Genomic DNA, 27,014 nt, shown 5'->3' on the forward strand with positions numbered 1-27,014 from the left:
TGCCTGGCACCGACCGAACAAGCTTGTGAGTAATAATGAGAGTAAATGCACATTAACAGCATCTCAGTGTGAGAATAGCAGAGTCAACAGACAACACATAACACACACACACACACACACACGACACATGCGAAAACAATAACAACAATAGCTGCAGTCACAGTAGCCATGCATAGCCATTGTTGTAGCGGAGGCCATAGCAAATAGCTTGTTTCTCATTTTGTGTTGTGCTGTGTTGTGTTTTTGTAATTCGTGTGTGCGGCATTTTGTTTTGAAAAATTTTTGTTAATTTCAATCTGAAAGTTGTAATAAACGCAATCGTTCCGTTTTATTTTGTGTCAGACGGTGCTGAAGCAAACACAACATTTACTTTATTTATTAAAATATTTGTTTTGATTTTTGGTTTTTTAGTTGTTTTGTTTTTGTTTTTGTTCTTGGTTTTGCTTTATTTGTTTTTAATTTTTCTCACTACTCAATACGGAACTTTGGCCTCAGCCACTGTTGGTTGGGTTTCCTACAATAAATAGCATTTGTGCGTTGTTGGTATTGTTTTTGTTGGTTTTGTGATTTTAAAATTTTTGTAATGTTAATAATTTTTTTGCAATATTTTCGAATCGCTTAAATAAATTATTTCGTTTCAATTCATTTGTTGATTTGTTGTTAAGCAAAAAAGTTTCATTTTTGTGTTCTGGTCGTAATTAAACTGCGTCGTTTCTTAATAATTTAAAACATTTTGTTTTCAAAACTTATCAATTTTAAAAATATTAAAAGGAAATCATATATATATAAACATATATAGAAACATTTCATTTCAAAGAATTTTGTTCAAAACAATTATAAAAAAAAATTTCCAAAGTACAATTTATAAAACCGCAAGATAGTTAATTAAAATATTTATACTTAAAACCGCAGAAAATAAAAACAATTTTAAGTATATTGTATAAAAAAGTTGCAAAATTAATTATTTAAATTAATTGTGCTAAAGTGTTAAGTGCTTGGAATAACAAGAGCAACGTCTGAGCTTTATTGAAAATGGCATTCTTTCGCAAATGGAAAACCCACTACAAACACAAAAGTAAGATTTCATTTCTAATTACTAGTAGTTTAAATTCTAATATATAAGTGTAAAAAATATTAAGCAAATAAAAAAAAAAGTTATCTTTGGCTTAACCATAAATCTAATACCCTTCCCTCATATTGCTATTTGATATAAATCAATTATTAATTATTATAAATGCTACACTTCAAAGTGTATTAATTTTTCCAGTTGAGATTGTTTGGTACAGGATGCGAAATAAAACTTTTAATACGTCCATTTTCAATATTAAATAGGGCCGTCAAAGAAAAATTAATCTAGAAAGCCTGTAACCAAAAAACTTTTCATATCTCAGAAATGATTTACATAATACAGGGTCTTTTGCACTCTCTTTAGTCCTTAATCTTTAGTCCAAAAATACTTAATATTCTTAATATCAAATACCATTATTCGTATACTAACTTTAGTCCTTCAAACATCCTTTAATTTGATATGATGCAAAATCCTATTATTTTGTAAGCACTAATGGTGGTTAAACCACTGATATTTTTGAAAGAAAAATTTTTCAGTTACTATTTCTAGATACTTCAGTTATCTAAAAATATTTGTTAAATTTTTTTTTTGAAAGTCGATTTAAAATAATCTTTTTTAATAATAATTTTGTTTTTTTTACTGCCTAATTGGTCAATAGTTAAATAATAAACTTTTTTTAAAAATTTATTTACTATTGACCAATTAGCCCGTAAAAAAACAAAATTATTATTACAAAAAAAAACACTAAGATAATTTTTTTATGAAATAAATATAAAAGTTTATATTAATTAATTTTGTCTCATATTTTACATTTTATAAAATGTCAAATAATAATAAAAATATTACATGATTTAAATATTTATATAATATATAATAAAAATATTATACATTTTATATTTTTTAATTTTTTTAACTTATATTATTTCATAAAATATTAAATATCTTATTTTTATTAATGTTTTTATCTTATATTGTTTCATAAAATGTTATTATTAATGATTTTATATTTATTTACATTTTTATCTTATATTTTTCATAAAATATTAAAAAATGTACATTTATTAATATGTTTATTTTATATTTTTTTACAAAAATATTAAAAATTTTTTATTTTTTAATGTTTTTACCATGCCAATATTTTCGGTAAACGGTTTTTTTATCTCCCAGAGAAGACCCTCTGTCTCCCAACTTAAATGACTCCCTCTGTCTTCATTTTGCATTTTGTTTATAAAATCAAAGCCTTATGGTACAAGAAGACAACATTGTAATTGTTACAAATTTGTTTTTCATGTCATATATATAGTTTTTCATTAGCATGTAAACATATAGTAGGTTAGGTTAGGTTATGCAAGCGATTCTAAGGGATCCATTTAGAGCTATAGACCCCTTGTGTTACTGTATAATTCAATATTCAAGGGTTAGAACCACTTAGAACCTTTGACAAAGCTTATAATGCTATTCAGAGGGATGTCTCGCATTTCGCCAAGATCGTCAAAAAAGAAAGCCCCTAAAATGATAATACGGCTTCGCGCATATGCCGTACAGAAGCAAAGCAGATGGGAAGCACTTTCATCGTTCTCTCCACAACTGCAGCTTGTGTGTTTGGATATTCAGGATATTTAGTCTACTAGCATAGTTACCTAAAATACAAAACCTAATAAAAGACTGATATCTCTACGCTGCATCTCTGTATTGCATACAGATGCCTGCATATCGTTGAGTCTTCTCATCTTTTATTAAAAAGTTCGGCTCAGGAAGAACTCCTTACAGAAGAAGGAGTCTGGCTAGTTCATCTGCTTTGCAATTGCCGAAAATATCTCAATGACATAATCGGGAACCAAGATTACAGAAATATTGAACTGCGTCGATTTCTCATTTAGAGATGTGTAGCACTCAAAGAGTGTCCTAGATGTTAATTGAACTTAACTCAAGGACAGGCTATATCTTCTCTTATAGCAATCACTTCTGCCTGAAAAAAAAATATATTTATGCAAATGAATTTAATATATATGTACAGTTATATTCGGGAATTTTGAGCAACTAGTTTTAATAAATATAATTCTTAGTAAATTAAAAAAAATCTAATTAAGAACAGTAAGAAGTAAATATATTACTTATATTTTTTTTTGTTTACAATGTAACGTATAATCACAAAATAAATTTTACACTTTTTGATATTATATAAAACTCATTTTATTTATATATTATATCTTCGTTAACATAAACGCAAGTTAAATAATTCCTCGTTTAACAAACAAATAAAATACTTTATTTTCTTAATCACTCATTAAATGGACTATGAAATGTTCATATACATCAAAACAGTTGCTGTAGATGTTATAGTACAAAAAACAGTTTCAATTGAATTAATTCAAGTCTGCAATTATCTTGATATGTGAAAAAATGGAGCAGATCCATTTTTAAATATAACGACTCAATTATTGTATTAAGTTACTTATACGTCATGTTATTTTATTTTAGATATTATACCTATCAGTGCACACATTGGCGTAACCAAGGGGGTATATGGGATAGCGGTTTCTCTTAAAATTCTTAATTATTCTATTAAGTTGTTTGTACGTCATATTATGTTATTATAGATAATAATACACTCTTCAAAGTTAAAGAAATATCTCATGATAAAAAGAAGGCCACGAGTAAAGATCCCTCTAAATAGTAAAGATCCCCTCTGCTCTTTGACTATGTGAAAGAGCAGGAAGTCTTCTGAAGCAATGAAGTTTAATGCACAGACCTTTTTTATGTTTTTTATTGTACATGATATAATAATAGATATTGGAAACTTCATAAATTATGATATAAATTAGTTTTTGTTTTATTTTCTGGTTTTTATGGAAATTGTTGTTCCTTGTGGCTGGCCCTTTTCTCTCTTTATCTGGTTACGCCTATTTTTATAAATATTTTTTTCAAATAAATATGTATAATTACATATATAGATACGTATATATTATATTGCAATACAATGACATAAAATATATTAAATATAATGAATAGATACAGCAAAAAAAATATTTTTCCAGATGTTTTAGAGAAAAAATATGTTTGATTACGACTTTTTTTATTGCATATGATTATTTCTTTAAAAATTGTTAATTTTAAATTGAAATGGACATTATATTAGATTTTTTATTTTAGTTATATTTGCGTATTTTGCTTTTTGCATAACTAAGTTTATAAAGTTACATTACTAGAAATCCTTACGGATTGTTTTGTGAAGTTGTTTCGTCTTTCAGGAAGCAAAATAAAAATTATGTTTAAACTAAATTGAAAGAGTCTCCATTAGAGTGACCACATTACCAAAGTCCAATAATTTCATAATATTTTTATACTAAGCATTAAGCTTTCTTAAAAACATATATCAGACAAGGAACATATATTCGTTTATAGATTTCATATTTTATATTAAACTATAAATACAGGATCTGCCACTCAAATCTGTGGACCGGAACCTTATTGTGGATTAAGTTGGTCTGCAACTAGGTCTCTAACTGATAAATGGTTTTCAGCCGAGAGAAGTCGCTACTGGGGCGACAGTCGAGGTAACCGTTAGGTTTTGAGTTCCCTCTGCGAATTCTGTTTTACGTCTTCTATGGATTCAAAACGCGTTCCTCTGAGTGGTAATTTGAGTTTGGGAAACAGGAAAAAGTCACACGGTGCAAGATCAGGTGAATACGGTGGCTGTTCGATGGGATTTATTGAATGTTTGGCCTTAAAATCGTTGATAATGTTGAACAAATTGAGGTGAATCGGAACAAGCCGAGCGTTGACACGTCGCATACACAAATTGTCCCCCAAAATCAAACGAGCCATCTCACGACCGATGCCTAGCTCTCGTGCTATCTCTCTAACACTCACATGAGGATTTTGGAACACGATTTCCTTTGCCTTTTCAATGTTTTCGTCGGTGGTAGAGGTCGAAGGTCGTCCAGAACGCGGCATGTCTTCGACGGTCGTACGACCGTCCTGAAAGGCTTTGTACCACTCATAAACTTGAGTTTTCGATAAAACTGATTCCCCATAAGCCTTTTGTAGCATTCGCAAAGATTCTGCACACGAAATTTCGTTCGAAACACAAAATTTGATGCAAACTCTTTGTTCAATATTTTTTTCCATTGTTTTTTTCGCAACGCACTACTGAGGTGAACTGGTTTCAACAGCTGCCGTAAACGAACTGTCTGACAGATCGCGCTCATTTTTGGCATAGTAATTGTCCTTAATTGCTGCCAAACTACATAAACTTAAAATATCGAAAAATATACAGCGCGCGAATTTTAAATGAGAATTTCCGAAAGCTTTTCGGTCACAATGTATATATATATATATATTTTAAATTATTACTATATTAAAGTGATTGCTGTATATGCTAACTGTTCATGTTACTAAATATTAGTAATATCTAATACTTTAACTAACCTGTTTAACTATAAATATTATTTTTAAGGGTTTATAATTAAATTCAAAAGAAATCATTCAAGAGATTAATCAAGGAGTATAGTTTAGTCCCTATAATGTGGCGACATTAAAGTAATAAAGTGCATGTTCTCTTTGATTAGTTGTATAAGAAGTAACTACAATATATAGAATTTCAACTTAAAATGTTTATCTTCTTATTAAAATTTGAAGAATCTGAGTAAGAATAGTGTAGGATCAATTAACGACACTAGATTTAGTTGATATTAATATTAGATTTTATATATTCTGTAAATGCATATTTTTCTAAAAAATTCCAAGAAATAACACTGATACCTTAACGAACAAATAGTGTAATCTAAATATAACTATTTTATAACAATTTTTCATATGATATCATCATACCGTTTTAAAGTATTTATGTAATTTAATCAACGAGAAACTTAATTAGAATGACATAAGCCACACTTAATTACAACATTTATACTTTTTTATATTTTTATAATCTTTCTACCCTTATTTTTATTATTTGACATCTTTTGCAAGTATTAAGTAATTAGTAACTTTTTTATATATTAGTAAAATTTCATAATGGTATTATATTAAATCTATTATTATTTTAATTTTGGTGCTTATAACATATTTCTCTTCCATTATTTTGCAAAGATAGACGTATATATAATTTTTTTATAATACTCGTACTAGTATAAAGACTCTTTATTACCGAGTATGCAATTCACTGATATCATCTTTTATTGTTCAGTAGTGTTTCTGATTAAAAAAAATATATTTCCCATCATAAATAAAGAATATAATCACTCCTTGTGCTGAAAAATTTTCCGACCGCAATATAATAAAGATTGTTTGACATATAGTAAGTCAACTCGAGTAAGAAATATATTATTTTGTTGAAGCTATCTTCAGGTATCTTCAAAACCGCACTTTACGCCTTGACTGGATTATAATTTATCTATAATTTGTTTTAATTTTCCTGTGAATATTAAACAAAAAAATTGTTAAGCATTGGTCAAATGCTCATGTCGGAGGTACTTAAACCAATAAGTTTGTTAGGCTTCCAAATATATTGTTAGATTTTGCAGATACTATAAGCTATTATTATAATATTATCATGATCTATGATAATGATAATAGTAGTAAGTTTTTTTAAAATATTTATTTGAAAGCCTTAGATTCACGATTTCAAAATATCTTAACATACAGATGTAATTACTCACAATAATAAATTAAATTTAAATTTATTTCTAAATAATTCGAAAAACTATTAAGTTGGGGACTTTTGCACTAATTAAACTATTAAAATTGATTATACATATATGATATTTATTATAAATCAATAATAAATATAATTAATATAAAGAAATGAAAAAAAAAAAATAAAAACAATTAAATTAAGTTCTCTGTTTTTAATTAGTTTTACAAATTAAATTAATTTATTTTTTTCTTGAGAGGTCAATAATAATGTTATCGCATAGAATTGAATATCAAATAAATACAAATGGGTAATTTCCAAATGATTTTATAAATAAAATACGAAATAAATTTTATAGATAATATTTAGAATTATATTTGAATAATATACATTAATAAATTTCATAATAAGTGATAATTCATTATTAATAAGAAGTCTACTCTAAAAATGGCATATATGAAAATAACATAATTTGAACATAAAAATAATGTTTTTTTTTTTAAAGCTATTAACAAACTATAAGAAAATTGATTTTTATAAAAAACTTCATATTTTTCTGTATGTATTAACAAATACATATATGTATAAAATAAATTTACTCAAAATATATAAAATATATTGCTCAAGAATGAAACAAGAAAAATTTTGACAAAGACGTGCAAACATATAGAGACCTAATATCATGAAATAGTCATATATTTTTAATTATTTTTATTAAAGTTATTTCTGTGATGTGATTACTTTTATTATTTTACAACAATAAAATTATTGTAAGATATTAAACATGTAATATTTCTTTTTATATGTTTATATATATTTATATTATATTAGGTACATAGTCAGAGAGGTCTTAAAAACCACAGCCTTCATAAAACGGACCGAAGGACTATATATACACCATTATACTTTTTTATTTATCTGAAAATACTGAAAATATAAGAATATAAATTGTTTTTATAAACAAATTAAATAAATAAATAATAAATTATAGTTTTTTTATTTATATTTAAATGACCAATTAGCCCGCCAATAAATTATTAGAAACTACTTAATTAAAACTTAATTTAATACTATTTAGTAGTTTGATATTTTTTAAATGAAAACACATATATTAATTTTTTACTAAGTCTTATATAAATATTTTTTATATATATATTATTTAAAAATTATTTATTATATAAAAAATATTTATATACTGATAAACGTACATATGTTTTGTATATATAAATTTTAAAATGTTAAACTAAGCTTTAACTATACTAGAATTATTATTGTTTATTTCCTCAACATATTTTTTCACTGAGTCGATCCTTAGATCTGTATGCATGGCTGTTGTGCTAATATACCAAAGAATCGTAATTAGTTTTCTTAAAGCCAGGTTTTGTGCTATCTATAATTTATTATAAAATTTGAAATTAAAATAAAAAAAATAAGAAAAATTTTTGAATGAACAAACAGTGGAGGATAAATTATGATTTTAAATTTATTAATTATATATTAAATTTTTCTATGGTTGATCAAAGACCTGTAAAGATTTTGTGCAAGATTTTCCGGAACTTAAATAATGTGTAATATTTCCAGCATTAGTCTACGTCTATAATTTGGCTCTTTGTTGATGAGCTGTACTATTTCAAAATTTAGAGTATGGTTCATCATAGAGCAATGGGTTGCTAATGCTGTGTTTTGGTCATTGGGAGTTGATTTGCTCTTTATGTCGTGTTTATGACCAGCGATTCTCGTCCTATTAAATATTTATAACATATTCAATTATTAAAAGCAAAGATTTTATTAAATACTTACTTTCTCAGTACGTTTGTTTATAGCTTAACTTTTGTTTATTTACATTTTACATATAAAATACATATTTAACAAATATTTCAAATTTTTTGTAATTTTTCTTGTAGTAAATTTATTTTCAAGGATTGCATTCGATATTTTTCGTCTTAAAACAGTTGATTAATTTATAATGAGCTAATTTACATGAAAGCTCTTTGTATGGTAAATTATCCTCATTAGCAGCCTTAAGGAGCAAAATTGTCTTAATTGAGACAGTGTGAATGTGCTATTACACACATAGGCGTAACCAAGGAGATATATGAGATGGTGGTTCCTCTTAAAATTTAATATCTCAAATTTTGTATTGATTGTATTTTTATTACTTCAGAACATAGTGTAGTTTTAGAGATATGGGATATAGATATATCCCGATATTGTTATTATCGTTTAAGTAATCACTGAAAAAATTATATACGTATACAGTACTTGCCGCTAAGTTGTGTGTGTGGTTTTTGTTTAATACTTGATATCTCTAGATGGTAGATATTTTCTTCTATTCTATTCTTATTCTATTCTATACATAATAGATATATTACAAATATTTAATATTAAAATTAACTTTAGTCATTGTATCATTTTTTGTATACAAAAAGTGCTCGTGATTAAAAAATTTTTTGAAAAAACCTACGTCATAAAACTAAATATTTGAATTTTGTTAATAATACTAACGAGCTACGTAATTTGCTAAAGTTGTTAATTATTAATGTCGTTTAAAATTTCTATAGTGCAAATGTTTGCTGCGCAATTCCAAAGAAGTAATAAAATCTTATTGTTTGTGAATTATAAAAAAAAAAAATATAAAAATAAATATTCTATAAATTTCTATTTGTTTTTTTTTTTAATAAATAATAGTTACAAAAATTCTTTAAACCATCATTATAGCAGCAAGAAAAAACTAAAATTCGTCCTATGATTAACTGCGAATTTTTCGATACGAGAGCATCCCGATCTCTCCCATTAACAATTTGTGCTGAAACATTCTGCATTTAAGAGAACTTGATTTATCGTTTATTGGGTTAAAATTAATAACTTGAATAGATGATATTTGTCTAACATTCGATTGTAGCGATAAAAATAAATGCCGTCATCAGTTTCACTGGAACATTTGACAATAATAATTTTTAAAATAAACCTGATTCTATATGAACATGAATTAGATATAAATATTTTTTTTTTACATTTCTTCATTATTTCTAAAATATATGTGGTGTATATTTGGGAAAACACAACAACATATGTATAGACATAAACAAATAAAATATATAAAGAACAATTTTCTGGATGGTCCAAATAAACTCCAACTTTTCACAGCTATGTATGTTTTGTTTAAATTTGAATTTTTTTCAACCAACGGAAAGCAATGTTGCAGTAAGAATATTATATTTTTCGAATATTATATTTTTCGAATATTATATTTTTCGAATATTATATTTTTCGAATATTATATTTTTCGAATATCATATTTTTCGAATATTATATTTTTCGAATGCATTTCGAATTTTCGAAGTGGTCACCTTTATTATATTTTTAACACGTTTTTTGACAGATGAGCCGCACTCTGCAACTATGAGTAAATCTTCAATAAATCATTCAGGCCAAAGTTGGTTGATCTATAGCAAGAAGTTGGATGAGTTTGTATCGTACGACCAGCTGGGTACTTATGGTTAAAATAAAATTTTTTACCTTGTTTCATAGTCATTGATAAACAGTGCGTCAATTTTCCTAAGACCCATGTTGTGTAGAGTGTCATGGGTATATCAAAATTGGGTCTTTCCGGCTATGACGAGAATGCACATTATGCAGAGTGTCATATCAGTTTGTCAATTTTGCATTTTTACTACTATATAACTTTTGTACTTTTTGGTTGTGCCAAACATACAACACGGCTTTGACTGAGTGGCGATGCAAAGTTAGCCTGGACTCTCATGACCGAAATTAAACCAACAGTTGTTTTTTTCCTTTTACTCTCAATTTTTTTAGTTTGCATTGAAACAACAACAACAATTTCGAATTTGGCATGTCCGTGATACTCTACATAACATGGGCCTATTGCATTTACTATATGTTATCATTTTGTTTGATCATAAATTGATCACTTTGGGTATTTTGTCTTTAAAGAAGTTGATATCGTGCTTAATTGTTTGTGAAGTTTAGTGTTTTTTTTGAAAATGTAAAGTCTAAATTTGCCCATATTTTAAGTATTCGGCGCTTGGTTGTTTTCAATATAATTAACTTTTTTCTTTTTCACTTCGGTTCGGATTTCAATCAAGCTTTGGCTTTCCGTACAACTTCTGCAACAGATCGACTTGTCTATACCACCCGTGTACTTGCATTTGACAGGGATTTTTGCTACTCACATATTTAGTGGAACTAAAGAAATACCCTCACGTTGGGCACTATTTAACCTATATATGATACGTAAATTGGATAGAACAAAAGTTTTTTAATACTATTACTTTCGTTATGACATTGTAAACTGGTTCAAGATATGACATTTTATTTTCAATTGAGGATTTAGTTTAGTTATTGATTATCTATTGTATACTTCACAGTTTGCTTTCATACCCAATTATATAAAGCATTTTGTTTAACTTATTAGTAAAATAGTGAAGTGGTTTTAGAAAACTATCTATATCTATTTAAGACTATCTATGTATATGTCATTTAAATAAGTAAATGATGTACGGATATGCTAAAATAGGTTGGACTGACATATAAATACATTTTTCTTCTCAAAGAAATTTGAGACTGGCAGACTGGCACTGGGAGATACTTAGTCGCCTTTTACGATTGGCAATCCTAACCGCGGGGGTATTCTTATCCCCTCTCCGCAGGGACATAGGAGACCAGTCAGTAGACCCACTTCTGAAAATAAAGCTATCATCAAAATGATTTTGCAACAAATTGCGCTGTTAAGCGCACTCTATGGCAAGTTGCGCCGCCTTGCGTCGTCAATATTAAACTGATTAATGTTTGGAACTTGCTGACAAAAATTCAGTCAGCATAACTTGATAGCACTCGCCATTCATCGTAATTGCAGCTCTTTCCTCATTTCGAAGAAATAAAGACCGCATCAAACATTCAATTTTAATGGATGTAATGGTGTTTCGTTAACGGCTTGAGGATTATCTTCGCTTCATATACGACAATTTTGCTTATTGAAATAGCCATTTAACCAGAAATGAGTTTCATTACTAAACACTATGCATTCTATGAACTTCACGAAGAGATTTATTTTTTTCAAAGTAAATTTTCAAATTAGGAAGCTTTGTTCAAAAGTTAAACGATTCATGATGAATTGCCAAACCTTACTTTACTATGTATGTATGCTATTTAAGGCTTAAGATCCAATAAATTCCTAAGTGTTTACAGTAAATTTTCTACTAGACTTTACTGTACTCTTCTCACACAATTAAATGCAATTCTGAAACTGATGAATTTGTAGAGGTGTATGAAAGATATTCCATAATTATCTAGAGGTAGATGAATGTGCTCATACAACATTTTAAAAATTTTAACAGTTTTTTACTATTTTAATAAATCTAGCTTTTATATAGTAAAATATAAATATTAGAACTTTTAGCGTTAATATACAATTAAACACATTTTTAGCCTTACAGTAAATAAATAAGTAAAATAATATTAAATTTTTTGTTTGTTTTTTTTTCAGAGTTCACATCGGATGATGTGGTTGATGAGAGTGATTACAATTCAAAGAAACAATCAAACCAGCCAAATATTGAAAATATGAAATTAGATATAGATTGCCTAAGTTCAGATGATGAATTAAATGATGATCCTATATTTGAGTCCTACGATATTAAGTACCTAGGTTGTACGCCAATTGATGCGAAGAGATCAGAAAAATTAACATCTGAAGCGATCAAAACAGTTATAGCAAATTCTAAAGCTGGGGGACGTAAAAATAAAACCCAAAAACGTGTTAAACTCAATATATCAGAGGATGGGCTTGAAGTACTTGATTTCCAGACACAAGAAACGCTTTTACGATTTTCGATTTATAAAATTTTCTATTGTACTGTGGATGCAGCGCATGACCATACATTTTCTTTTGTAAGCTCCGAAAAAGATACTCTAACCGAACAAGAGAAATTGTCGTGCCATGTCTTCTACTGTCGAAAACGTAAGGTTGCGCATGAGATTACATTAATGGTGGCACGCTGTTTTGAGCATGCATATCAGCATTGGCGAGACGCAGTCATCCAAAATCAGAAAAGTAATAGCGTTGACTTAACAGATAATGCAATCCGAAAACAAGTGCTAAAAGAGCAAAACGTTAATGGCAAAATCGAATCACGAGCTGAGGTTCATCAGCATAATAACGATGAACTCAAAACCGATCATCTTTTAATCGATTTAGCTGCTCCCGATAATGACATGCGAAAATATTTACAAAATACTTGGGTTTCGTTCGATGACGATGGACGAGATGGTGGACAGTTGGTGGCTTGTTAAGTGAAACTCGAATTTCTTATTCTTTGATAAGCTAAAAATAAAAATTCCATTTATAATATTTTTAAAAATAATGCGATTATCTGCTTTTAATGATATTTCGTAAATAATATAATTATTTACACACAACGATGTCTGAATGTTTTGTTTGTAATATTGATTTCCAGAATTGATTGTAATACTTAAAATCTATTTTACTTTTTTATATAGTTTGTTACATTAACTATTATTACATTATAAACATATATTTTAAACATTGAAATTACAATATGTACTTTTAACCGCATGCATACTTATTTTAGAGAGATTGTAAAAAATATAAAAAGTGTGTTATTAAATTTAATTTTAAAAAAATTATTTACTGACAATAGGTTTTTTTTCACTATTGATAGACAAAGTAGTCTTTAAAACCCAATGGACCGATTTTTATTTTAAACAGTTTGTTACGCATCTAAAATGATAATTGAGTGTAAATTAGTGGTTTTGAGGTTCGAGCCATATTACACTAGAAATAATTAAACTGAAACTAAATTCCTAATATAAACAATTGTTTTCAATACAAAAGTTTTTATCGAACAGTAGTGAAATCACAACAACAAAAAATTTTTTTATTATTTTTTTTTTAATTGAATTTTTGGCGATCTTAGAGCTGTGTCAAAATTGCCAAATATCTATAATCAGTGGTCTTGGAAATTTTTCTTATATTTAATTATTGGCAAATAATCTTTTGAGACTGCAAGTACTAAGAGTTGAACTCGTACCCTGTAAAATGCAAAGCACAGAGTCAGTGTTTATTAGACAACTGATCCAAAGCCTTACTTGACTTTTATGTTCGCACATTATTCTGGAGTTTTGTTGATTTGCTGTGAAAATTTATTAACAAATTATATTAAATTATATGTTGTATTATATCCTATTTTTTCGTAGAGGCATTGCATGATTTTATTATTCTTAGTTGAGTATAGAACCTAGTCTAGGAACGTAATACGTAGAAAGTCATACTAATATTACTCGACGACTCACTTAGTCGAAATTGAGAATTTGAATTAATATTTCGATTCATACTAGCAATAATTGATTGTTTCAAATTAAATGTATTCCTGTCAACTTCGAATTAGTTTTCAAAAACCTTTCCTTGAGCGTGTCATTGTATAAGATCCAGGATTCATATTGGTTCTGATAACCAATAATCAAAATTAAAGTTGTTTTCCAATATATTGGACAAAAATAACAGTGTTTTTTTTAGTTCAGTGTTTTTTTTTTTTGTTAACATTATTGTCTTGAGGTAAAAGATTTGCAAAGTAAAGATAAATGAGGATTTGGAGAAAATATACTACATTTTACAATTTAACTTTGACAATGCGGCACCCAGGTATAGGAAGATCTGTCCAGATACTTTTTCGTGATCATACAGTACCATTTATTGAATAACTACCTCTGACACACCACCAGTTTTTTGTCCTGTTGCAAAATATGTCTCAGGATCTACCGCAGACTGAATAAAACACAAACAACTAAGGAACATGGTATGATCGGTACCTATTATATTATTATGGCTAACAATCTGCTTTAGAGTTTTTTATAATCTGTTACATAAAATATTTATTTTCCATAAATACTTTAAAACAAGTTCAGCTGATATGTGGACTACCACGATTGATATAAGAGTTACTTAAGCAAGCAGTCATGTTATCAAATAATTCCGCCAAAAACTAATAATCCTCTCAGCATCTCTGTTATTGATTTCCTACTTTCAATGACCCGACCTTAGTATTATTTATTCGGCACATCTAGACTATAATTTCAAAGTCCAAAATTTCAGTCAAAAAAGACTATCATGTCAGTTGTTTGAAATCTGAAAGGTACACTATATACATTTTCATCCAATCTAATCTTGTCACAGAAAGCATACTGCGTTTTAAATAGACCGCGCACATCAGTAGGAAGCAGCAATGATAACGTGGGGCATAAAAAGTGGCACAAAATATATATTAACAAGAATTTTTTATGGTATATTGTATATTGCATTGTATCAAAATAGGGAAATATTTTGGATTCAAATACAGGGTGACTGACGAAAATTACAACAAAGTAAAACACTCTATTTTGTTTTTTTTTTTTTGATAAATTCAATGAGAGATAAATGGAAATATGTAAAAAGAACTTTAAGTTTTAAAGTTAATTTATTTTGATTCAATATAGTCACCTCTAGCATGAATTATGAACTTCAAGCGGCCAATAAAGCTATCGTACGCTGCCAGCAAATGACTTTCTCGGCTTAGCGCTTGCTTCAGACGATCGACATTTTATAATTTTTTAATACCAACCTTACTTTTTTAAATATCCCATACCGAGATATCTAAAGGGTTTATATTAGGATTACTCAGTGGCCACTGTGTTAATGGGATAAAGCACGGAACGTTGTTTTTCAGATATTCTTGGATGATGCGTGCTTTGTGTGATAATTTTGAATCCTGTTGGAATGTCCAATTCGCTTCTTCGCTTTACGAACCATTTCTGCTGTTGTTACTGTTTTTCTTGGTTTACTCATGTACGCTCATGACGTCGGGCAACGCTATCATTATCAAGATATCGAGTTATTGTACGAGGCACAAATGATTTCTTCACATTTAGGTATTAGTAGGCTCGACCGATAGCGACTTGTGTTTTTCTAGCCAAATATTAAGCAAATCACATACAACTTCTTTTCTACAAAATCAAAATGCCTTCGTACACTTTTAAACAAGACAATAAACTGTTAAATGAATTAATTTTGGGCTCTCTGTCATTATTGGTTTGACAACTAGATCGGTGAGAAGTTATGAGAAGTTTGTCATTTTCGTCAGCCACCCTGTATATATATGTTACGCGTTGATGAACGGACTTATTTAATTTAATAAACTGAACTATTACGTACCTATCATTGATCCATGTACATTGTATCCAAATAATAAATACCGTTTTCGTTTAAGAAATAGTACATTCAGTGAAAAGTCTTATAACTAGCATCCATATTAAAGGAATAATTTTTATGATATCTTATTTTTTATCATTACTTCGAACATTTTTTAAGTTTGATAAAACTTTTACAAGAGTGTTTTCTTGACCTACAAATGTATATATAACTTTCTGTTTATGTAGTTACTAAATGACCTATCCGACCCTTTTATTTATTATAGAAACTGTTTTATAAATGTCGTTCACACCTTGAAATATCGTGCATCGATGATTACTGCATTTTTCACTTTCCAAATTGGATTTGATTTGATTGCGATAAGGCGTGCCCCATTTACAACAGGTTCCTTGCTAAATGCTGACAAAAGCTCTAATCCTCTTTGAAAATTGCATAGGGCTTTCCCTTCAAAATGTGGTTCTTTGAAAATATCTTTTATTTTGGTTTTCTGCTGATGTTGTTTACGTATGACTGTGATTTTGAAGTTATTATTGGGTTAATGAACTGTATTTTTAGATAGAAATCAATACCAATCAAATGAACGGAATAAAAAAGAATAAGACTTAGATCAAATGCAAATACTATTTTAAGCAAAATACATTGATTTCACTAACTATGTAAGTGAGCACAAATCACGAAAGTCTTTTTATTTGCAGTAAATAATATTGAAATGAAGGTACCAAAAAAAAAACTGTTTGCAGTCAAAGTTAGATTTGGTGTCATAATCTATTAAATGAGATATTCAAGTTAATTTCAGTAATAAACGCCAACGAGTACTAAGAAAGTATACGAGTTATTCCCGTATACGCGTATCCCCGTATACCCCGTATACACATGTGCAAACGTATGCGAAGCTAATTATGAACTGTACACATCCCCTCGTTATATAGAGAAATGCCCTTGTTATACGGGGCATTGAAATCGTGTAATATGAAAACGCATTATAAGGGTATCGCTTTATAGGGAGGATTACTGTATTGTGGAGTGAACTTTGTGACAATTTTAGGACGATATGATCTATATAAATAAGACGTATAACAAGTTCGTCGTGAAGAAATGCAAATGAAGTCTGAAAAACTTGTCAATTTTATCTGACGCTACAATAAGTAGGTCAATAATATAATAGAAACAACATCATATTAGCAACTTTTTATTAATATGTGGTATTTTAATATTTTGAAAGAGAGGTGGTGAAAAAGAGGTGGTGAAAATCTGGTACCAAGGGGTCAGAGCCCGCAGCTTCGGCTGTACTAGCATGGTTGTTGTTAAAACCCAAACTAAAGCGGGTAGAATGATTGTCTTCATTTACAATCATTCGATGTGGAGTTACATCTTCCAACCGGGTGCTATGACCCTAATATCAACAGAGGTGTTAGATAGGTATTGCTTCTCATCAAGGGTGAAGTTAAGCCCAGACACATAAGTTCAACTGGTACCAGAAGAATTCCTCAGAACTCCAATGGGACGTTCATCGGCGCAATATACCAATGTGTTTATGAAGAACACCAAGATGTTGAACGTTTACGGCGCGTATTCATGTTAAATTCTGCACCAGCATGCTATTACAGTAATATTTCTTTCCGAGTAGGGATTATAATATTCTCAACTTAAGTAAAAATATTCTCATCAAACTCAGGAATTTTGGTGTATAACTAGTAACAAGTTGTATTTCACTTGCAACATCCCAACAGAGGTGACATCTGGTACTACGAGATTCAGATGCCGGCAACTTCAATTGTAAATTGAACGGTTGGTATTATACTTTAACTCGTAAACCAGGCATCGTACTGGGTTGAATCTGTTAGAGCGTGTCGTGATGGCTGTGGTTGACACCTATAATTATGCAGAATTACTATTATATAATAATACTGCAGAAAGAGTATTTGCATTTATGCTTTCACTTAATATGGTGAAAGCATTATTATGCTTTCACTTAATATAAAAATATATATCTTAAATTAGTACCAACGGAATTATTTTTAACGGAGCAAGTGTTCGAAGCATCACGATCCGTTCTCAAGTCCACACGACAGATAACCACGTAAAACAACTTAGGATTCATGCTCGTACAGTAACTACAAATTTGTTTAAGAGATATAAATGTTCAGATATGCGGTTGGTATTATACTTTAACTATTTAAACAGGTTATAATACTAAGAGAAATGTGTATTATGTTTTTTAAAAAAAATCTAAGGATTAACTAAAATTTTGGTATTTATATAAATGTTATACGATAGAATAAAACTATAGTAGATACTATAATGAATCAATATATTAAGTCCTCAATAGAGTGAAGTGCAATATTTTAATTTCTTGATGATTACTACAATATTTTGAACTTGGGCCTTTTAAAAAGGGCAAAAACTTCCTACACATACAGACCTATATATGAACTATGTTGCCTATCATAGGTTTTATTTATCTTTCAATGAATCTATTTAATCTATTTATGTAATTTATTTAATGATATGCACAAAGTTTTGTCTTTCAACCGATTGAGTTAAATGTCGTGCACATAGCCTAACCCAATCTTAATTCAATTACTCTAGAGTTTCTTCGTTTTAACTTGTTCTAAATTTAGCCATATTTATAACCAATTTTATTTTGGATACCAATCAGATGGTTAGGTTAATAAGCCAGAAAGAGGTTAAACTCCTTATTAATGACTATTAAAAGGTATAAACATAAAGACAATAAAATCGACGAATGTCACAAAAAGGATAAATATTATGGCTCATTTTAGGACAACAAATCTGTTACCACAACTACCGAATATGCCAATAAGCACGTATAGACTGTTGACTTCTTTTATTGGTGGTATTGGTATTGGTATTGAATAAGTAATGATTGGCGCTTCATTTCTGTTTTTAAATAAAATGGCAAGAGCACAGAAGTGAATAAATTCGGAGTGCCTTTAAAGTATTTATAGTGATTTTGTTAGGTCCTGTCAAATTTTTGTTTAATCGATAACACGCTAATATGAGATTGGTTGCAAGGAGCGCCGGCTAACGGGCCAGCAGTCAAGCATAAACAATAACAAAAAGTAAATAGACTGACTGAGCATAAACTTTAATTGAATGAAGTAAACTATATTCAATTCAAGTAACCATTGACTAGTGTTTCAATATTGATGATACTGCTAAGGAAACGATAAAATTCAAGAAATATTATTTTCAACATTTTAACATTCGTCATCCGACAGTCATTATCTGCTGTTGTTCTAACAAGTCGTTGAAGTTGTGTTGCTTCTGTCGATATACGAAATGGTGCAAGTAACTCAGACTGATGAAGAAATTAAAATTGTTATCGAGTTGAATCGTCTCATAACTCGTAAACCAGACATCGTACTATTGCCAACCTATATAAAGTTTAACAATCCTCCCATATTTTTCGAACGTCACTTGGCTCAAGAAATTGATGAGCTGGCCAGCTTTTGTCGCATTTTTAAAAATGAAGCACGCATCATGCTAATTAAGAAGCAAAGAGGTGAATGGCCCGAATTATTTTTGAAGCTCTCAAAAGAGGAGCTATTCAAAAAACGTTTGGAAATCTCTAATCAAATTGTTGAACGGAATAAGGAACGTGATCAGCAGGCAATGGAGCGTTATGAAGCTAAACGTCGAGCCGAAATCAGTAAGGAAGTGCAACGTGAAACAGCGATGCGTGAACGTGTTAAACAATTTCAAGAGAAAGCCTGTTCTGAGGCAATGATGGTTGGCATACGTAAGGAAACACATGAAAAGCAAAAGGTTGAGAATCGTCCACCCGTCACAGCAAATACTAAAAATGCCATAACATCACGTGGCGGTGAGGGTAGTGTTGTACCGACTCGCTTGGGCACACCTGTTGCACATACAATGGCTGCTTTACGTTCGTCTGGTAAAATAAATGTTAGTTTTTCAAGTTTTGAGTTCAGGACTCCAAAACGAGAATCTCAGGAAGGTGTTCCGAAACCATTTAAAATTGAAGATCCTGAAAAGTTAAAAGAGGCAAACATTAAGTTGGACACTTTAGATGAATAAAGAATATGTTTATTGTTTAAGCGATATTTTTATATTGTCAATATTTATTGTTTTATTTGATAAACAACGAAAAAAAAATAATCTGTAAATAAATTTCAAAATCAAAACATAAAACAAAATGGAATGTACTACCATTATGTTATATATATAAACTCCAAATATCAGTAAAAACACTGATAATGAAAGCTCTCTTATAAACTGACATATCTCCCAATCTTTTTAATGTTGCTAGTCTTCACTTTTCTATTAACCGGATCGAATTGTCGGTTCCGTGAATGGCTTGAAACTGTTTTCACTGCATAAATAAATAAATATCGACAAAAAATGATGATTTCCCTATATTTATATGTATATTCTCCATTTATTTCCAGTAGAAAATCTATAAATATCGTTAAATTTCTTTAAATTTGTGATTTGTTTAGATATTGATTTCATCTATTTTTCTTAAACTATTTAATTATTCGTTTACATTAAAATTAAATGATAAAGCAGAGAAACAATATGACATATATAATAAACAGACTGATAAGATTCACTAAACTGATACAGCCTCTTAACAAGCGGTTCAAAGATATACCATACATTGTTTTTTATAAGGACTTTAAGGGGTTCTTCAAAATGTAATTTAAACACTGACTTATATATGTACACTGTACATATAGTGTATAGTATATATATACTGACTCGTTCCATGCAAAAGTTATTGAAGTCGATAATATATTAAATAGGAACAGGCAAACTGAGTTCAGTCCAAATCTCTAAATTATAAAATTTTTTTCAACAATTTTTCTTCTTTTCCAACCACGGAGATACAATAGGTAATTACAAACCAGTTGAATTAGCCAGATAAGGTGCTTTGAAAACATATCAAAACACACCGGTAATCTCATAGAAATAATTGTTGAAATTTTCTTGCATTGAACTATTCATAAAAACCATTAAAAATTAGATCTATTTAGAAAGGAAATTTTGACCCCAAAAGGAAAGGAACGGAAACAAGCTAGGGACTTACTTTCTATATATCTAAGTCCTCTGCAAGAATTTAACTAAAAGATCATCTGTTTTTGTTAAAAATTAAAATAGTTTTGGCCTTTGGTTTTTATATGGCAGTATAATATTTACTCCTTTCCTAGTAGAGCATAGGGTAGCACAATAACCAATACTTATATTGTAACAGGTTCTTTTAAATAATACTATAACTAATTATATTAAACGTATTCAGACCGAACTCGATATTTCTGGTTAAATTTTACATCACGTTTGATCCGAGTTCCTCTTATATAATAAAATATCACACAGAATGATGCAAGCAATAATTTAAATAGCATACTATTATACTATGTATTATTATATTGGGCGCGTTGCACTGCCTGGAGATCTTTTGTGCCCTTAATGGAATTTTCTTCAAGTCATATTTTATTTCATCATCCGGAATAAGATGTTATATAACACTAAGGTGCTTCCTTTGTTCATGCATCAGGCAAACTCCTTCCACGTTTTTAAGGTCTTATTATCTTGTAAATAAAATTTTTATTGTTTATGTAGTACTCTATGAGAATATGCAAGTATACACAAACATATATCCTGTCTTAAAACTATTTTGCATGCCTAAACTGTTAAAACAAGAATATATATGTATATATACGTATGCTTCTCATCATAGTCCAATAAACACTCTTTTAGCAAAAATACATTAATATTTAGTTTGACTTTGTGATGTTATTTTAAATAATTGGGATATGTACAAATGTTGTAAGAGTGTTCGGTAAAGCCCCGCCATACCAACTGGCATATAAAACTGGTCATTGTATTAAGGCCTATTAGAAAGCATGAATTATATTTTATATAAAACGTACACGTTTAAATTTCTGAAGTACTCTTAATTATATATAAAATGGTGAATGCAATCAGACTGTTATGCCGCGCTTAGGACCCTAGAATTAGCCACGATTACCACAAAAATAGTAAATGATTGCCCAAATGCTTAGTAAATTTTAATAATATAGTAATTGTAATGAAATTTTTCAATTCGGCATTAATATGCCCACAATTGGTCCTAATTGGGGATTACTAATACTTACTAGAGAATAAGAGAAAAAGAAATTTGTCGATCATTAACTTGATAATGTAGTTTAACGTCACGTAAAACATTTCCTCATCCTACTAAAAGACATATTAAATTAAAGAATTAAATTGGCTGGATCCATATATTTAATTAGTTATTTTATCGTTAAATGCAACACGTATTTTTTTTGCTTTGTCGTGCCTGCGAAGAAACAAACCTTAGAGTGAGCTAAAATTAAAAAAAACTTCAACTTAATTTGATCACAATTTTCTTCGCATAATTGGGTTAAAATAACTTTAAATACTATAATGTCTAAATGATATTATTACCGCTTACATATACATAAATTATTTATGCGTTTTGTTGTTTTTTTCTTTTTATTGAGTATTATGTTTTGTTTTTGAATATTATTAAAATAAAAAATATAATATAACTTAAAATTTTGATACATTTATATGCTATATACGCTACATTACCATAAACATACGTAAACGTACAGTAATTTATTATGATTATATTTGACACCCAGACATCTGTCATCGAATTCACGTAAATATTTGCGCTTTACCAACGCTTCTTAAGTAACCAAATTAATATTAGTTTCAATAGGTTTTATAGTTCGGAAACTACTGTGGCATGGTATAGTTGTACATCATGCACTTAATGTATGTGTCTAAATTATTACGAGTGAAAAACTTCATTCTCCAATTTTTGAAGGACTCGCCACTCATTACTAATAGCCCTGATATCCATGAACCGATATCTGACCGTTATATGCAGTGATAGGCAATATTATTAATATTTAAGTTATCCTAGCAATTCTAAATATCCCAATATGCAAATATATGAGTCTATAATCACGAGCAGACGTGAAATACAGCATACAGCATGTTTCCTTTTAATTATCTTCTTCACAAGTTGGGTGCTGTAATATGAAGGAGTACATTTATATATATAAATATTCAAATTTGATTTATCTACTTACTGTTTAACTATTTAAAAATGTTTATCAATGTTTCATAGATTCTTATTTGAACAATTACTATTGTACACGCATTTTCCGATATGTTATGTTTATGTATATATTACCATAGTCATAATATCGTAAATCCTTCCTGTGTATTGCAAATCGCTTTACCTATTGTTGATGTTCTTAATTTAATTTAATGTAAAAAAGATTTACGTTTTGCTATTTTGGTTTTCAAAAAAAAACATCAAAACTGAAAAAACACCATAATTTTGGTTACATTGCTGTTTGATTGTATAACAGACTTATTAAAGGTATTTTACAGAATTTTAACATCGGTTTCAGCTTACAATAAATGAAGTAATGTTTTGCAACTGTTTAATAAATTATCATAGACTTGCTCATAGATAAGGCTGAATGGTATCAAGCTTTTATTATGCTATATTCTTAATCCTCAAGGTTTACCGGTTAACACAATGTTAATGTTCTTATTTTGGCTCACATGATGGCACCATATTTCTCCCACCTCACATTCTTACTACTTCGGGTTTTTTCATCAACATAATGTTAATATTCTAATTTTGGCTCACATGAGTGTATCATATTTTCACCACATCATATACTTGGTACTTCGGGTGTTTTCGTCAACACAACATTAATGTTCTTATTTTGAACCACATGATAGTACCATATTTCCACTACAACATATTCTTGGTACTTAGGGTGTTTTCGTCAACACAATGTTAATGTTTTTATTATGCGGCTCACATTGTTGTACCATACTTTCACCCAGACATCTTATCAGCAGTAATTTTAACTTCTCGTTGGGAATTTTAGAAGTAGTGCGCAAATATGTAGAAATTTTTTTCGTCGTGCAATGATTTTCTTCATGCTGGTTGTACGTTTTAAGCAAATGGTAAAACATCTAATTAGGCTTGTCACCAATTATTCTTAACGCTTTAATTGTAGAATTTGCAAACTATTAGTAAAAATGCAATTGTACTTTTTCAAATATTCAGATATAATACTTACATTTTTACTTTGCACTAGACATTAAGTGTAAACCATTTCACCGCCAAAGAAGAATGTATAAATACGTAAAGTACTACGTATAAAGCGCAAGTTGAAATATTTGCACTAGCCTTAAAAAAATTAAAAATTAATTATTTAGATATTAAATCATATGAACAATGAATGTAGGTATTTACAGTTATTGCAATATGTTTTGTATATTGAGTACATTAAAATAAGATAACACGTCATAAGCCAATACGATAATTCCAAAGAGTTGAGCATACGCACAGCCTCGCTCCTTGTCCTTCTCCATGCAGTTCTTAATATAAATCGCAATGTACGGGAATAACAAAAATTTGAATTCAGAAAACGCCAGTGCAATTTGTTCTGCCAGCACTTGTTCATCTTTATCTTTAGTTTTAATAGACCTTAAGTCATCCACCATTCCTTGCAATAGGCAGTAAGCATATGCAATAAAAAGAAATAGTCCATCTTCGAGTTTTATTAAAAACAATACGATCATTGCCATCAGTGAGAAAAAGAAATATGCCACTACAATGAATAACGGAAACATTTTGCTTTTTAGTGGTATAAACTATCGCGGTTTGGATTTTTTACAGCAGTTTAAGGTGTATGGAAGTAGCAATAATTTAGATATAAATTAGGAAAGGTGGCCGAAATATAATAATAAACTATTTTTTATTTCTTCAAGAATATAATTCTTTTTATATATCAAAATTTTCTAAAATATCGTGTTGCTTTGTTTAAAAAAAATATTCAAATTCTATTGAATTAACATGAAGCTTTGTTATCAATGTGTTAGAATGAAACCAATATATAATCAAAATGTTTGATTTAAAATTGGTGGCAACAGTATTTGCAAAAATTCTTTTAAATAAAACAAATGGCAAAAATTAAAATATTTAGTTTAAGAGTAAATTTAAAATAAATAAACATGCATATGCTTTATTAAATATGATGTGTTAAATAAAACTTTTACAGTGAATTCATTCACAATTGTTTGTACATTAATTTGACGTAACAATTAGTTCCATAACTAGCAAAAATTAAGTATTTGTGTGTACATATATATTTATTTTAATATATTTAAAATATATATATATGCTATATTTTTTCAATGTACTTATATTAAACATAAAAATGAAATGAAAATTTTATTACTAATATTCTTCAAAAAATTGATGAATCAAAACTGGAAGAAGTGGAATGTATTTGTTGTGATGTGATTTATTAGTGTTTATTAGTGAATTCATTGAAATATAAAAATGGTGATTAAAATATAAAATAAAATTTTTAATTTATTAGTGTAATATAATATTAAACTTATTTTGATAATTCGACTTTTGATTTGTGCGTGTCTGTCGTACATGGTAGCTGGTTCGTTTTACTAAAAAACAGGGTGTCTGTATCATAAATAATATTTGTGCAAACTAAAAATTTAGTTAAAAAACCAAAAATTTTAAAAGGAAACACTAATGTTAATATACATTGATAACTTTTTAATTTTAAATGTTTTTATATATAAAATAGTCAGTCTCTTAAGTGGCGAATAGTATATGACATTTCTTTTCGTTTTTCATGTGTAAATATTTAATTAAATAAATTAAGCTTGATACAATTTTATGTTGACTATAAATTCTTTAGGTAAAACTAGTGGAAAATTTGTTGAACACTTAAAACTACCACAATTTCAATGAGTTTCAATGATTTTAATACGGAACCTCCACATGTACCGCAAATTCTATTTAATATAATTTATCGTGTGAAATTGTTATAAGTAATTCCACCAGGTATGTTAAACTGAACTCTACATTTATCTTTCTTTGTGGATATGATAATTCCATCGGTTTATAAATTTTTAGCTATTAATCTTCAAATTAAATCTTTTTTAACTAGTCCTGTTAACATGTTAAAAGTATTGATTTTAATTACACTAAAAACATAAAAACAATTTTTAACCGAGTTATATAATAATACAAGTTTTCACATCTCGATACCTTCTATTTGGAAAACATTACCGGTAATTCCGTTTTACAATAGGAGCTAATGTGAATCTTCATTGGAAACTCCAACGAATATTGCAATCATATGTCAAAAATCATATAAAAAGTAAGTGTTACCAACGCAATAAGCGAACTATTGTAAACCTTCATTGGAAATTCCAACGAATATTGCAATCATATGTTAAAAATCATATGTAAACAAAAATTCGAACATTTTATAAATTTAGAAATTGGAAAAAAAGAAAAAATTTTAGTATTTTATTTTGATATTTCCAACATTTTTACCATTCCTTTTAATTCTGTATTCATTTTAATTTTTAATTTAAATTAATTATTTATTTTTATACAAAATGTTGTTTCCTTGCATTATGTGCACGTATGCAAGTTTTGCTAATTGCCAAAATATAACACTGAACAGATTGCAATAGTGATACTTAATAAAAATACTAAAATACTTAATCACAAATTAACTTATACGTAATTAACTCACTCAAACTTCAAATTTTGCTTCATTCAATTTTTTTTTATTTTCTGTCATTATTACTCGACCAGAATAGATTTTCGGCATTTGGGCTTCACATCAGGATATGTCTTTAATACTAATATTTAGAAATGGGATTAAGCTAAAAAATTTTTTTTAAAAATTATTACATATGTAAATTGTTGTTTTTATGCTGGTTTTGTTTGATATGTTGTATATAGGAGTAAAAAATAGCACGACAAAATGGAATTTGAATATTTAAAATGAAGGTAAAATATAATTTTTGCTAAATTTTTTATTTCTTTCAATATGCGCTTATTTATTTTTTTTCGTAATATATCAAATTACGATTAAATTTAAATTTTGTACGGCACTCCAGAATATTTAGCATCATCTTTTGTTTTGTTATATTACTGAGGACGTTTGAATTTGGATAGTAGGTATACCTATTTAAAAATATTTCACCACTTA

General features: G+C 28.5%; 2 protein-coding genes and 1 long non-coding RNA gene across 3 annotated transcripts; 2 read left to right on the top strand and 1 right to left on the bottom strand.

The window, feature by feature from the left end:
• Positions 1 to 905: 905 nt before the first annotated feature.
• On the top strand, positions 906 to 13,042 carry LOC119689588. Its single transcript, XM_038104454.1, has 2 exons — positions 906 to 1,075; positions 12,214 to 13,042. The coding sequence occupies exons 1-2, from the start codon at positions 1,033 to 1,035 to the stop codon at positions 13,017 to 13,019; spliced, it is 849 nt and encodes a 282-aa protein (XP_037960382.1). The 5' UTR covers positions 906 to 1,032; the 3' UTR covers positions 13,020 to 13,042.
• A 6,077-nt stretch (positions 13,043 to 19,119) lies between these two features.
• LOC119689627 (dynein assembly factor 4, axonemal) lies at positions 19,120 to 20,049 on the top strand. Its single transcript, XM_038104497.1, has one exon. It carries the CDS (start codon positions 19,234 to 19,236, stop codon positions 19,990 to 19,992), a length of 759 nt encoding a protein of 252 aa, XP_037960425.1. The 5' UTR covers positions 19,120 to 19,233; the 3' UTR covers positions 19,993 to 20,049.
• Positions 20,050 to 22,475: 2,426 nt separating this feature from the next.
• LOC119687379 lies at positions 22,476 to 24,733 on the bottom strand. Its single transcript, XR_005253159.1, has 4 exons — positions 24,233 to 24,733; positions 24,057 to 24,166; positions 23,043 to 23,981; positions 22,476 to 22,982 (listed from the first exon to the last, which is right to left on the bottom strand). It is a non-coding gene; the product is annotated as an uncharacterized LOC119687379 (long non-coding RNA).
• Positions 24,734 to 27,014: the final 2,281 nt, after the last annotated feature.

This window comes from Teleopsis dalmanni, chromosome X, assembly GCF_002237135.1.
Source record: "Teleopsis dalmanni isolate 2A chromosome X, ASM223713v2, whole genome shotgun sequence".
Lineage (NCBI taxonomy): Eukaryota > Metazoa > Arthropoda > Insecta > Diptera > Diopsidae > Teleopsis > Teleopsis dalmanni.

Coding starts and splice junctions, on each gene's coding strand:
- LOC119689588 (XM_038104454.1), top strand. CDS start 1,033: ATGGCATTCTTTCGCAAATGGAAAACCCACTACAAACACAAAA. Junction 1,076..12,213: donor AACCCACTACAAACACAAAA/GTAAGATTTCAT, acceptor TTTTTTTTTCAG/AGTTCACATCGGATGATGTG.
- LOC119689627 (XM_038104497.1), top strand. CDS start 19,234: ATGGTGCAAGTAACTCAGACTGATGAAGAAATTAAAATTGTTATCGAG.